This window comes from Mustela putorius, unplaced genomic scaffold (genome assembly GCF_011764305.1).
Source record: "Mustela putorius furo isolate JIRA1106 unplaced genomic scaffold, ASM1176430v1.1 tig00537227_pilon_pilon_pilon, whole genome shotgun sequence".
NCBI classification, from domain to species: Eukaryota; Metazoa; Chordata; class Mammalia; order Carnivora; family Mustelidae; genus Mustela; species Mustela putorius.
In genome coordinates, this window is record NW_025422368.1 from 32,325,011 (window position 1) to 32,340,343 (window position 15,333).

Genomic DNA, 15,333 nt, shown 5'->3' on the forward strand with positions numbered 1-15,333 from the left:
TGGTGGTGGTTATAAAATACGTATTTTCCTTTGGGAAGCCAGACTCTTGAGCACAATCAGGAAAACAAATGTAGAAATTGATTTCACCTCATACCTTCTTCTCAGTGCCAAAATGGCCATAATGCTTCATTTCCTTTGAAAGTATGGTCTATTCAAATTCTTTCTTCTGTCTCTACTCTGGCCCTATTTATGTTGCATCAAAAAATTATCAGGTCAGTAGAAGAAAAATTAATATTGGTTTTTCTCTATACTAGAAGTGTAAGTTGTTTTTTTCCCCCAAAAAACTGATTTGACTTCTCTAGATGTGGTTTATATAAGATATCTATGTATGGCCTAGCAAACTGTTCTGCTCTGTCAAGATAGAGACTCTGGGCACAGAGGATGAGACTTCCAGATAGGATTTCTAACAGTTCCTGCTTTTATACAGGTCTCCTTAGAAGCTATTTTTCATGCAAACTAATTTGCCTAAATTTCCTGTTAGCACTGAAATAAACTAAAATGAGGCAAAGATACTGTAATTATGAAATTGTTTTGTGATTGCACTAGTCATTTTTTCTACATTTGTAGACAAACCAGAATCCAAACAAGCCCCTTCTCATTTTTGTCCTTAAAAAAAAATAACAAACACAATAAAGCAACATTCAACTTTCTCTTTTAAAAAAAAATTCAGTTTCTGAGGTCACCCCAAATTTGCAAAGCCTAATGGATGGAATTAACCACACCATCATCTGGGCTAGATTTAGATGTTTGGTCTCTAAAACACCGCTTAGAAGACTTTCAATTTATTTATTTACTTATTTATTTTGAAAGAGAGAGAGAGCATGAGCTGGGGGCAGGGGTTGGCAGAGGGAGAGGGACAGACTCTGTGCTGAGTGTAGAGTCCAACACAGGGCTTGATTCCACGTCCCTGAGACGGAGACCTGAGCCAAAATCAAGAGTCAGACACTTAATTGACTAAGCCACCCAGGTGCCCCCTGAAGCCTCATAAGAGGCAAAAGTGGGTCTTTTCAAAGTCTGAATTTCACACACTGACAATTTTAATGTTAGATGTGATAGAGTGTATGAACAAGAAAGAAACTTCCAATTCCAAAGCCCTGGCTATGTTTTGTAAACTATTTCACAGCCAAAATATGGACCCAAGTTCTGGTCTCAGCTCTGAGTTTCTACATGGGTCTTACGTATATGACCTCCCCATTTGGACTCTTTTCTTTCATAAAGAATAATAGTTATAGTTAGAAATACATATTCTCTAAAGTCTCTTTAAGCCTCCAAATTATATGATTTGTTGTTTAAAAAGTAACTTTAAGGCCTCAGATGCTTTAATGAGCAATTGGGACAACTGGTTCGGGGGTTGCTTTATTGACTTGGCTTTAAACACAGGACATGGCCCTCATTTTCTGATGGCCTAAACATTTGCTGCTTATGTTCTGAAGTACACAGATTGGCTTGTAGTAAATCACAGTCACCTCGAAAATGACCTCTTCCTCTTATGTTTTCATAGCAATCAACATTTACTAGGGTCTTCCTATTAGAGTCATCTGTGTTACATTTGATTTCAAGAGTCAGGTAAGGGGCATACATTCCTGATGAAGAGCCTGAGAGTCCTTGGATAAATTGTCCCCCAAAATATAAGATTACATACCTTCAGATCAGGCCATGCTCATCAGCCTCTAATAGGTTGGAGGGACTCACAGTCTTAATTTCCTATGTGAATCTATAATTGTCCGCAGGGGTCAATTTCAGTGGATGCCTCATATAAATCAGAATTGAAGATAATGATGCCTATTCACTTGATCAACTAAAATGACCAGCTGGGTTTAATGGGAGGAAAACAGAAACCCCTGTGAAACTGGAATAGCTGCAAAGGTGATAGAATGTAATTATTTTTCTGCAAAGTTTCTTCTCTAAAGGTGACTGGCCGTTGTGCTATGGGCACCTGGGCTGCCATGTTATGAGGGTGGATGTGGCATTCGGAGCTACTGACCGTATCCGAAGGTGTAAGTCAAGAGTCCGCTTTCTGCCAAGGGAATGGGGGAAAGCAGGATTTCTTCTCCTTTCTTATTTTAGTCATTTCCTTTACAGTTGGAGAGGAGCTTTGGGGACTTGCCTAATTGATTCCCGAGAGACAGATTCTAATTTAGATTGCTACAAAAGTGTTTTCTCTTTATAGCCATAAAACATTTTCTAGAATTTGTTGTAATCATCCTTAGGGTAATATAATTTTAGGTCTGAAAGGACCTTGATAGTACCTGCCCAACCCCTCTCTTCTACAGATGAAGCAGCTGAGGTCCAGAGATGTGAACTGACTGGACCAAGGTCATAGGGCTAGAATGAGGGAGAGGCTGGCTACCATCCCACAATCAGAAGGTGAAACCAAAATGGATGCCCAGGCTGCGGTCTCCTGCTTAGAAGTAGCTGGAGACTCACTCCACAAAAATCCCCTTAAAAAAAAAAGAAAGAAAGAAAGAAAGAAAACGTGAGTTCTATCATGCAGGAAAGGGGCTAGCTAGCAAAAATGGCAGACAGGGAAAACTGGGAGGGACAGGGAGTCAAGGAACAAGTAGCCCACAAAGCAGATGACCCTTCCTCAGAGCCGACAGTGAGCTCTGATGATGAGCCTGTGTGTGCTGAGGAACAGTGGATCCCCCCTCGGGTGACTGTACACACTCGGGAGCCAGAATGTCAGCCTGGGCTTGATTCTTAACTCTGCTGTTCCTGAGCTCTGTGATCTTTGACCAGTTGCTTCAACTCTCTGTGCCTCAGTCCCTCGTCTGTATAAAAAGGGCGATAACATCAACACTGTCACAAGGATTAAATAAGGATTAAATACATTGATCTATGCAAAGAGCTTAGCATGTGTTAAGTGCCATATTACTGTTCGCTATTTTTGCCCCTATTCACTATGCCAGAAAATCTTAAAAGTTTCAAGATACAGTTGTATTCATTAATAGTGTTATTGAAGTGCCTTTTGATTTAAATACACAGACTCTATTAGACAGATTCAGAAAGACATTGCTAAAATCTCTATGTTTAATGGATTCATTTTTTAGTAGGTATTGTTACAATTCAAAGTGGTTTTTTTTTTTTTTTCAAAAAAATAAACTACAGGGATTTTTTTTTTTAAAGATTTTATTTATTTATTTGTCAGGGACAGAGGGAGAGAGAGCGAGCGAGCACAGGCAGACAGAGAGGCAGGCAGAGGCAGAGGGAGAAGCAGGCTGCTTGCCGAGCAAGGAGCCCGATGTGGGACTCGATCCCAGGACGCTGGGATCATGACCTGAGCCGAGAGCAGCCGCTTAACCAACTGAGCCATCCAGGCGTCCCCTACAGGGATTTTTTATTTTAAAAATGCAATAGCCATAATATCATGAAACGATGACAGAGGTTTCATTAGCAAAACAATTAATCAAAGAGTGTATCTGTTGCAAAAATCAAAAGACAGATTTTCTTGGCAGGAAATTAGTGCCAAGTCAGTGACTTCTGAAGTCATTCGAGTACGGCCAGCAGCTCAGGATGCTGCATTTTCTTTCAATAAGGCACGTTTCTTGGGCAGTTTAACATTTTTTTTCTCCTTGGAATTTAATGTTGTCAAAGCTATCATTAATATTTTACTCCAAATTTTTAAGAGAAAATCTTCACAAAATTAACAATACAGATCTTCAAGTAATTAGGACTACTTCAGTGTTGCCTGAAAAGAATATCATATACAGATTAGTTGTTGTTTTTTTCTTTCACTCTTTGAATTAAATTCAGTGAAAGTTTTAAGGGAAAAAAAGTCAGTTACCTATCCATTCCCTCACATTTTAATCAAACAATTTTCGCAATTACATAGAAAAACACATTTTAAACATTGCTATAAAGAACTCTCCTGGAACTGGTCACTGACTTAAGACATCGGAAGATCATGATAGGCCGCATATCTTCCAGTCACGTGATGGTAAATCTGTGAGGAAAATCAGAGTTTGGCTAATTAATAATTATCATGCATCATATATATCAATTAATAACTATACTATTAAATAATAATAATTGTAAATCATGTTTCATTATAAAGCCCCATATTATTTTGCATTTCAGCAGATTCTCCATTCAACCTGCTTCAGGTGGAAGTTTGCTTGGACGAAAGCAGAAGTTTGGGTGCAATGAGGTAAATCAGATGAGTTGCTTTCTCTGGTTCTCATAGCCCAACAGGGAATGTTTCATTTCTTTCTCAAAAACACACTTGTCGATCTGTCATAAGGACAATGGATTACTACACACCTGTCTCTCAATGTCCGAAAGCAGCGTACTGGCGCCTATTCGGAAGAGTTCTGGCGTCAGCCATTCATCGCCCAGCTCCTCCTTCACGAGAGAGAGCCAAGCAAGGGAATCCTTGGCATTGCGGATGCCTCCTGCTGGTTTAAAGCCTACCTACAAGGGAAGGTGGGAAAGAGAACAAGGTTTATTATCACTGGAAATCTTTAAAAAATGGTACTGCAGGGGCACCTGGGTGGCTCAGTGGGTTAAAGCCTCTGCTTTTGGTTCAGGTCACAATCTCAGGGTCCTGGGATCGAGCCCCACATCGGGCTCTCTCCTTAGCGGGGAGCCTGCTTCCTCCTCTCTCTCTGCCTGCCTCTCTGCCTACTTGTGATCTCTGTCAACTAAATAAATAAAATCTTTAAAAAAAAAAAAAAAGGTACTGCATGGGTGCACCTGGGTGGCTTAGTTGGTTGAGCTTCCAACTCTTGGTTTTGGCTCAGGTCAGGATCTCAGGGTTCCAGGATCCATACCCTCGTCAGGCTCCACACTCTGCATAGAGTCTGCAGGAGAGTCTCTCCCTCTGCTCCTCCCCCTGCTCATGCACACTCTTGCTTTCACTCCCTATCAAAACTGAATCAAATCCTTAACAACAAAAAAATGGTACTGTGTTAATATAGGATCTCAATTCCCTCTCTCTCTTTTCAAAGATTTTATTTATTTGACAAAGAGAGAGAGACACAGCAAGAGGGGGATCACAAGCAGGGGGAGTGGGAGAAGGAGAAGCAGGTTTCCCACGGAGCAGGGAGCCCGATGAGGGGCTCGATCCCAGGACCGTGGGATCATGACCTGAGCCAAAGGCAGATGCTTAAAAAGTAGTCACCCAGGCATCCCAACTCTCCCTTTTTTTTAAAGTCTATTTCACTTCACCCAGCACAAGAGCTTAGATCACTGACTCATGCCCATTCACACTACAAAATGACTTTTCCAAGATTAATGGAAAGAATGTCACTGCTTCTAAGGAGACACTAATGAGCATTAATAACCCTCATTAACATTGCACTTATTGGAAAGTCATAAACTTCAACCATCTAGACTATAGCTGTGAACTGGGGATAAACAAGAGAGGTGTCAATAAATAGGGAAAACAGAGATCACAAAAGCCCATTCGTCCTACATTTCTACAAGTAAGCCTGTCTAGTCACCTCTCAGCCCTTCATCCTGAGATGCAAAAGGCACACTCATGTACTGAAAATAAGAGAAGAGAATCAGGGAGACCACACGAACCAAACTGGCAGCAATCAGGGAGGAGAGTTGACAGTTATTTTCACCAACTTTAGTGTAAGGACTTTTTTCCAAGTTGTAAGTGGAAAGAGTTCTATGAAGCAGCCGAAAAAGCCTACCTACAAGGGAAGGTGGGAAAGAGAACAAGGTTTATTATCACTGGAAATCTTTAAAAAATGGTACTGCAGGGGCACCTGGGTGGCTCAGTGGGTTAAAGCCTCTGCTTTTGGTTCAGGTCACAATCTCAGGGTCCTGGGATCGAGCCCCACATCGGGCTCTCTCCTTAGCGGGGAGCCTGCTTCCTCCTCTCTCTCGAAAAAGCACAGCAGAAAAAGACAGCGTAGGAGTTCTTCACAGTTCAGTAGTCTTTGAAGGTGAACATAAAACAGCACGACTCAGCCAATATCTGATGTTTACAAATGATGTCCCTGAGTCCATTAGAAATGGATAAATGTGTTCTATAAACAGTAAAACCTGCTTATCTGGATTTACTTGTCTCAAGAACTTGAATCCAGTAGAGGAGAGAATCTACAGACAGGAACAATCGAGAAAACATAGCACAGCCCAAGAACTAAAACTCAGGCGTTTGAACCCTGAGAGCCATTGATTCAATAGGTAGCCCCAACATGGGGTTAATGGCTTTAAGAATGCTAAACAAGAGAGACAATAAATGAATGGTCCCATACATGCTTGAAAACTCAGGGTTAACCTGGACGCCGCCATTTTCCCCACTACACCACACACAATCAATCAACGGTCAAGTCGTCCCAATCTTCCAACCTTAACTTCTGTAGGTGGCCCCACCCCCACACGCTTCCTTCATCCTCTCACTTCTGCTGGTTTAGTTTAGACCCTCATTGGTTCTCCCTAACATCGGTCAGTCTCTTGTTTGGTCTCCCTGCCTCAGTCACTCATCGCCACACAGCTAAGCAGCAGCCGTCCATTGATCCTAACCCTACCTGCCTATTACCCAGGAGCTCAGGAGGCTCTGAAAGACTGTAGGGACATGGGGTGAGTATGGGAGATACATAGGATGAGACTAGTATGAATAGGCCCCCCAAATCAATTAGCTGGTATTAGCATACATGTTAATCATAAGCGCATTTCTGTCAATTAGGCTGTGCTGCATATAGATTTTTCCATACAGTTCAGTTGTGTCAGCAAGTCTGTTTGGCAACATTTCTAAAGAGAGGTTCTAGCATAAGTTTATCCTTTTTTTTTTTTAAGGGAGAGAATATGGAAAACATAAATCTGCAATGAAATCAGTTATGAAATATTAAACCTCTGCTGCTCAGAGTGACACTAATCATGGTCTGGAAGACGGCCCATCAGATTTTAAAACACCCCTTAAATCAATGATGTAGAAAGTTTACAGTGTGAGGGCTGCCCAGGCAACTTGTCAACAACCTGAGAGGATGCTCCTGATTTGCAGATACATACACAGGTCCTCACTGTGTGAAATCAAACGTGACTCAAATGAATGGGATTTGACTTGCATCTGTCTGTTTCCTAATAAAACTGGGATGAACTTTGTTTATTACCTGAGGAAGAGGCCCATACAATTAAAAACAAGCACTGAGAGGCAGCAAAGAGTCCCTTCTTACTACACTCTGGCCTAGAACATGGAGCACTTAAAACTTTTATTGAAATTCTTTGCTTGTTGTCATGAGCTCTCCTGGGAAGGGCCTTGCTCATTTTGCATCCTTGTTAACAGAGGGTAACATGGCACACAGTTAACTACTCGGAACATGTTTGTTGAGAACACAGCAGGACGGTGTCTCCAATGGTGAGTTTTAACCCTGACTACAGAGCTTCCGAAACATATAGATGCCTGAGGATTACTTCTCCTCTGGAAGTGCAAGGGATGAGGGGCCCAGGCATCTACAAACATAAAAAGCTTCACATTTATTTCGTTGTACTTTTGCAGAAAATAAGAACCAGCGGTCTAAACGAATGGTGGTGGTCTCAGCTGAGGGGACCCAAGATAGAGTCTCTTTTTTAACAGCTAAATATTTTTTTAACTGGGTCAGTGCAGAAAGGCAAAACTGAAAGAAGAGGTTACTCAAATGGAGTCAACTGTCATATGTAAGGTCACAGTAGCTATTTTTCCTATTTGTGCTTTTTTAAGACAGGAACTTTTTCTGAAGGAGAAAATTCTGGAAGGAGTTCACCTCCTCTCAAACCCAGTACATTCTAAAAACGGTCTCCAGTTCCAAAATGAACCGAAGATACAGTCACATATGAAGTCATCACATCTAGTTGGCAAAAGGTTAGAGAGGTCTTTTTCGGGTTTCCATTTGGCAGAAATCCAGAGATTGGTTTTAAAAGATGCCTTCTGAGGAGGGGCAGTCTCATTAAACAAAACAAAACAAAACAAAAACAAAAACAAAAGAAAACCAAACTACCTTTCTCACCAGTGATGTTTAAAAAAAAAAAAAAAATCCTTTCAGATAATTTGCAGCTAAACAAGCAACTGGAAGTGAAAAAGAAAATCCAAACTCATTTAAAAAAAAACCTCATACGCATTTTTCTTTTTAACTTCATATGTTTCAAAAAAAATATGTATTATTTTTCGAAAAGCTGACAAAAGCTAGCACATACCCTCCTCAGCTTAACAGTCTTCCAAAGAGCACATCCAACTGCCATAAAACGCAAAAATGGATATTTAATTCAAGAGCTATATAACGTCTAGCTACCTTTTCCCTGCTGTTTCACAGCATTTCATTATTTTGTTTAATAAGTTCATCTCCTCGAGAATTTTCTCTTCACCTCATATTATTAAAAGTAATAAGTTTTTCTGGACCGGGGGTTTCCCAACAGAAAAACCAATTTATGTGTGTCCTTCAATAATGACAGGAAAAGATTATTTCCCATTATATTGCATACTTTTCATATCACCACCACAGCTTATCATTCAATAAATGTTACTCTGCAATTCTTTCCATTCCTCAAGGAAGTTTAATTTCTGCATTAACCTGTTTTCGCTGGCCAACGCCTTACCAGAAAGCCTCTGTGTTGTAGCAGAATTAGTTCGTTAAAGAACCCATTTAGGAATCTCTTGTCAGTGATAAAATTGTCTTCAGTTAATAAAAGCACATAAAGTGAGTTTACATCTTGATCACACATACTTACTCCCACACTCACACTCACTTTCTGTTAATCGCACATTTTTCTCCATGAATGTGTTCTTTTGTAATGAAAGGTAAATTAAACATTTATCTTCATAAAGGTAACTCATTCACACCTTCTGCATATAAAGACAGTTTTTGTGGCTGTAACTAGTATTATAAATAACATTCTCTTTACTCTAAAGAAAGATTTGCTGGCAATAATATACCTTGTTTCCAGTTTTCCAGAAGAAATCTCTAATGGCCCGTAGCATTACTATAGCTACCGGGAAAGTGGCATTTACTGTTTCTTTTCCAGTAGAGGTCTTAATAAAATCTGATCCTAAAACAAAAGGGAAAAAGAAAAAAACCCTCCATGTTAATTAAAAACTTATTTTTACACTTTTTAGTCAGTGAAAGAAATGAGCTAGTAATTTTTTTTTTTCCTGAGGAGCACAACTTTATTTTTTGTTAGTTATTTGAAAAAGGAAAAACAAAATTTCTCTTTGAAGTAATTCTGCCCATACTTCCCGCCCTCCACCCCAATTACTAGAAAATGAATGAAATTAAGTATCAATTGGGTTCTCACAGATTCTTGGGGCCCCTGCCTCCATATTTCCACATCATCAATGAAAATCAAGGTGGTTTATTTAAGGCATAATTGAGATGAATAGAACGATGTTATGCTATGTGCTTAATATCATATATCACGACACTTTACTGTAAAACTGCAGTGCTCACGCATTTTCCCCTCATTTTCTTGTGCTTGATGGGAAGTAAGAATCCAGCTGTGACAACACCAGAAGAATGATTTGTACTGTGCTGTTCCTTAAGGAAAGCACTGTCTTCCAATGAGATTAGGAGTTTCACGAAAGATGTCATGCTATTTCATAACCTACAAACACCTTAAACAACTTTCTGCCTCTTGTTTCTCACATGTGTCCTAAACCTATTGATGTAGTTTAACAGAATAGCACAAGGAGACAAAGAAATGATGATAACCGTGTGCTATACTCTGTTCTAGGTGCTTAACAAGTAATAACTCAGCCACTTCTCACAACAACTGCATAAGGTAAGTACTAATATCCCCATTTTAAAAGATGAAATGGAGATACAGAGAGGTTAAATAACCTTCTTGGGGTAACAGTTAAGTGAGGGAGGTAGAATTCTAACCAAAGTAACACAGCTGAATCAACAGGCTATAGTGTCTCCAAGAAACTTACCTAGGGTGGCAAAGTCAGGTAGCCAAACAGTCCTAGACTGTTGTTGATACTGAGAAGAGAGCACTAAACAAAATAATAAAGCTCCCACCCTTGTAAGCTGATTTTCTAGAAGAGAAAGACAATGAGCAAATATATAATAAATGTCAGGAGAGAAGTGTTATGAAAAAAAGCAATGCAATGAGTTAGAGAGTGATGGAGTTGGGGAAAGGTAGCTATAGTTAAACAGTTACCAAAAAGGCATCTCTCAAGACTGAAATTCAAATACAGACTGAATGAAAGGCATCTATGAAAAGAACCATCTATGAAAAGCAGGGAAATGCCAAGTACAAAAGCCCTGAAGTAGGCATGCACTAAACTGATTGATGAATGAGTGAATGAATGAATGAGACCACAGAAGCAAGGCCTGTTCCCCACAGCACCAGAAATAAGACAGTCAAGGGGATGAGAGCAAAGCCTCCAAACAGATCTTAAGAGGGAGGGGAACATCCCCAAAGAATTCACAATGAGACCAAGATGTGCTTTCCTAAGGTGTGACACTGTCTTCTGAATCATTAGAACGCTTTTGGGTACAGCACCAGCTACCATCTAAATTCTTCCACGCATCTTAGAAGAGAAGATTATTACAAGACCAAGGCTACATTTGGAGGCCCAAGAAAAATGTACGGTCACTTAAAAAACCACACAATTTAAAGGTAACCAAAAGAGCCAACTCCTTTGAAAGAGTCCAGAGTTAGGGTAAGGGAGGAGACTCTCCTAACATATTTGGGAAGAGCAAAGCAGAACCCCTATCATGAGAGCAACAAGAGCCCAGGTATATTAACAACAGCCTGCACATCATGTGTTTGTCCCCCTTTCTTACTGTATTTTAAGAACATTTGAGGGCAGGTTCTTTCTAGGAACCAGTTATCTTTCTAGGAGCTCTGAATCCCCAGAGCATGACATACATTCAAGGCTCAATACATGAATTCTGGATGGATGCATGGATGGATGGATCAAGTTGGTTGATAGATGGATGGCCACAGCTACCAAGAAAAAGCAAACTACAATATTTCCCATCTTTAACTGACTAATGATAAAGGGAAGGCGGTTTTGAGTTTCATTCCAGTTCAGGTAACAAAACTGGACAGGTGGCTCAGAAGAATATATCATCTTACTCATTTTTAAATAAACTGTAAATTTTAGAACAGATGTAAAGCTACAGAAACATCAAACTAGTACAGTTTCCACATGCCCTACACCCAGTTTCCCCTATTATTAACAACATTTGTACATTTGTTATAATTAATGAGCCATGATAGATATATCACTATTAACCCAAATCCATACTTTATTTAGATTTCCTTAGTTTTACTTAGAAGCCAATCACATCCAGAATATTCTGATATGTACATTTATAATACTGCCATGGGTTCCTCTTAGTTGTCTCAGTTTCTTGGACTTGCCTTATTTTTATGACCTTGACAGTTTGAGGAATACCGGTCAAGTATTTTGTAAAAGCTCCCTCAGTTGGGACTTGTCTGACATTTCTCTCAGGATTAAACTGGGGTTTTGGGTTTCTGGGGAGGAAGACCATAGAGGGAAAGTGCCATTCTCACCATATCATATCAAGTGTACCTTCCATCAACATGATCTACCACTAGTGATGTTGACTGTACGCACGTGGGAGGTCGTGTTTGCTGGGTTTCTCTATTGCAAAGTCACTCTCTTTTCCCCACTTTCCATACTGTCTGCCTTGGGAAGAAGCCCTTATGTGTATCCCACACTTACGGAATGAGGAATTATAATTTACCACCTTTCGGGGGAATAATCATAAATTATGTGGGCTTTTTTGCATGGGAGATTTGTCTCCTCTCATTTGCTTATTTACAATTATTTATATCAGTACAGACTCAGAGATATTTATTTTATACTTGGCTTTATAATCCAATATTACTTGATTTCATTGCTCAAATGGTTCTAGCTTTGACCACTGGGGGCTCTTTCAGTTCCTTCCTATATCCCTTTGACACACCTCTATCACGTAGAATTTTTGTTTTTTAAAGCACTTCCTTTGGTATTGCCAAATGCTCCAGGTTTATCTTTTATGCTTTCTGCCCTAGTCCTAGAATAAGCCATTTCTCTAAGGAGCCCTAGTTTCTCTTCTTAGAGGATGGTATTAGAACCCAAAATCTTGGTGCTAGGTGTACTCACTGCTACAGTGGGGTCTTGTTTCCAGCTCTCTCTGCTGCCTAGCAAGGAAATCCATGTACATACACTAATCCATTTATACACACACATCTTTTAATAATTCCACATTTAGCAATCTATATTTTTATTAAACTAAACACACGTAGTACTGTTGACTCCAACTCTAACCCATTACCGCATGGATCATTCCAGCCCCCTCCTCCTTCTTTACCTGTAAACTTCCACTTCAACAGTGAGAAACCAAGCATCGACATGTGTCACCCATTTCATTGTTCACATTCAGTCTCCACTCATAGCGATCTCAGAACTGTTACCTACACCATGGGAAACAACTTTATCAACACCTCTACAGTGCTCATGTGCATTTTCCTGTATCTTTAGCTTTACAGCCCACACTCACTTACAGATTTTTTTTTTTTTTTGAGAAAGAGAGAGAGGGAGCAAGAGCAAGGTGAGGAGCAGAGGAGAGGGAGAAGCAGACTCCCCACTGAGCAGGGAGCCTGACTCGGGGATCAATCCCCAGACCCTGGGATCATGACCTCAATGGAAGGCAGACAGACGCTTAACCGACTGAGACACCCAGGCACCCAGCCGACCCTCATTTATAATGTTATTCAGGTCAGCACCTTTCTTACTACCTCCTTCAGGGAGGCCGTTTCATATATTTGTAATACAGTTAAAGATTCTTTGCTCACAGTCCACATTCTATCTTGGAATCCCCTGATCATGTAAATGATTTTTTATTTGCATACATTACAGTTCAGTCTTCATGGAGGTTCTAATAGTTCGACAAATGTATAGTGTCGCATATGCATCATTACAGGCTTGCACAGAACACTCTCCCCACGCTAAAAATCCCCCATGTGCCACATTTGTGTCTTCCCCCACCGTGCCAACAACCATTGATCACTTTACCATGGCAACCATTTTGCCTTTTCCAGAATGTCATGTGTAGGAATCATACAGCCTTTTAGGCTGCCTTTTAACTTAGCAATATGCATATAAGGTTTAATACTCATGTCTTTTCATGCCTTGACAGTTCATTTCTTTTTATTGATAAATAATATTCCATTGTATGGATGTACCATAATTTGTTTAACTATTCACCTATTATAGGATATCTTGGTTGCTTCAGTTTGGGGCAATTACGAATAAAGATGGTACAAACATTCATAGGCAGGATTTTGTGTGGACATAAATTTTCAAATCAGTTGGGCACATACTGAGTGGGGCAAATGCTAGAATATATGGTAAGACCATATTTTGCTTTGAAAGAAACTGCCAAATTATCTTCCAAAGATTCTGCATTCCCAACAGCAGGAATGAGAGTTCCTGATGCTCTATATCCTCACTAGTAATTGGTGTTAACAGTTTTCGGATTTTATCCAATCTAATTGGTAGATATATAGATTACGCACATATTTTTGTTGGCTCATACCCAAATAATCAATTTATGGATTGCTATTATGAATGATAGTAGTTCTGAATTTCAAATTCCCATGGTTTACACTGCTAGTAGATGCAAAGGCAAGAGACTTTCTATATTAATATTATATCATGCAACCTTGGTAAACTCACTCAGTAGTTTTCAAGAGCCTGTTGTTCTAGAGGGTGGATTTTTTGCTCTGTGAACAAAGACAGTTTTATATGGTTCCTCCTGTATTAATTTCTTGGGGTGGTTGTAACAAATTGTGATAAACTTGGTATCTTAAAGCAACAGCAATTTATTTTCTCACAGTTCTGTAGGGCAGAAGTCCAAAATCAAGTTGTCAGCAGGGATGCACATCTTGTGGAGGCTCGAGGGAGAAATCCGTTCCCTAAGTCGCCCAGCCTCTTAGAGCTGCCAGTGTTCCTTAGCTGCATCACTCAGACCTCTGCCTCCATCTTTACATCACCTTCTCTTCTGGGCAGAAACTGTCTCTTCCTCTGCCTCTCTCTGATAATAACGTTTGGGATGGCATTTAGGTCCCACTTGGATAATCTGGAATAATCACTTCATCTCAAAGAGCCTTCATTTAATCACAACTGCAAAGACCCTTTTTCCCAGATGAGGTAATAGTCACAGGTTTGCGGAGGAGGGGGGGTTAGGACGTGGTCATATCTCTGGGACCCATTATTGGCCTGCCCCACTTCCCAATCCGTACTTATGTAATTTCCTTCTTCTGACTTCCTGCACTAGCTAGGACTCTCCAGTACAGTGTCGAATAGGAACATTCTTGGTGTATTCTTAGGGCAACTTTTGCGGAATGGTGTCTAGTTTCTCAGAGTATGTTAGTTAAAGGTTGTTTGTAGATGTTCTTTCTAGTATTCCTAGCCTTCTGAGAGCTTTTATGATAAATGCATATTAAAATCTGTCAAATGACTCATCTGTGTAATTTGATATGACCATATGATTTTTCCCCTGAAATGTACTGATATGGTGGATTACATTACATCAAACCAGTCTTGCGTACCTGGAGTATATCCACCTTGGTCATCGGATACAATTCTTTTTATTCATTGTTGAGCTCATTTTGCTAATATGTTGTTGAGGATTTTTTTTGCATTTATGTTCATAAGTAATACTGATCTATACTTTTCCTTTCTTGCAATATCTTTATGTGGCTTTGCTATTGGGGTAATGATGGCCTCACAAAGTGAGTACTCTCTCTTCTTCAATTTTCTGGAAGAGATAGGGAATTGGTAATATTTCATGCTTAAATGTTTGGTAGAATTCATCAGTGACACCATTTTTGACCAGTGCTTTCCTTAATTTCCTTTTAATTTTTCAGTAATTTAATAAATTATTAAATACTAAAGAAAATTATTTTATAATACTCTGGAATTAAAATATAGTTTTATAAAAGGTTATAACATAGTTTATGTAAATAAATACATGCTTGTATATTTATTATTATATATAATATTTACAAACTAAATAAAATTAAAATAATTTCTTTAATAGATAAGGGCTCATGTGGACCATTTCTCCTTGCAGATATTAATCCAATTTGAAAATCAATAATCAGTTTAAATGTTAGTGGTCTAAATAAAATCATAGATTAACAAAAAACAAGGCCCTTCTATATGTTGTTTATGAGAAATCCACTTTAAAAATAAAGATTTAGAAGATTAAAAATAAAGGGAGGGTAAAAGATACATTAATCAAAGTAAAGCAGAGTACCCATATTAATTTTGGACAAAGCAGACTTCAGAAAAAGGAATATTATCAGGGATAAAAAAGGGTCTTACATTATGATAAAGGGGTCATTTCTCCAAGGAGACACAATAATCCTAAACATGTAAGCAACTAATAA

General features: G+C 39.3%; 1 protein-coding gene across 2 annotated transcripts in view; it reads right to left on the reverse strand.

Annotated features, from left to right (window-relative positions):
- Positions 1-3,296: 3,296 nt before the first annotated feature.
- Positions 3,297-15,333, reverse strand: part of DERA (deoxyribose-phosphate aldolase) — a 115,158-nt gene continuing 103,121 nt past the window's right edge. Inside the window, exons 7-9 of one of the 2 annotated variants that reach the window (XM_045072894.1) lie at positions 8,858-8,970; positions 4,261-4,410; positions 3,297-3,943 (exon numbers count right to left, since the gene is read on the reverse strand). In XM_045072894.1, coding sequence (XP_044928829.1) covers positions 3,887-3,943; positions 4,261-4,410; positions 8,858-8,970 — 320 coding nt within the window. In that variant the 3' untranslated portion in view covers positions 3,297-3,886. Of the gene's footprint in view, positions 3,944-4,260; positions 4,411-5,523; positions 5,640-8,857; positions 8,971-15,333 lie in introns of those variants that run through there. The other variant, XM_045072893.1, reaches the window with a different exon arrangement.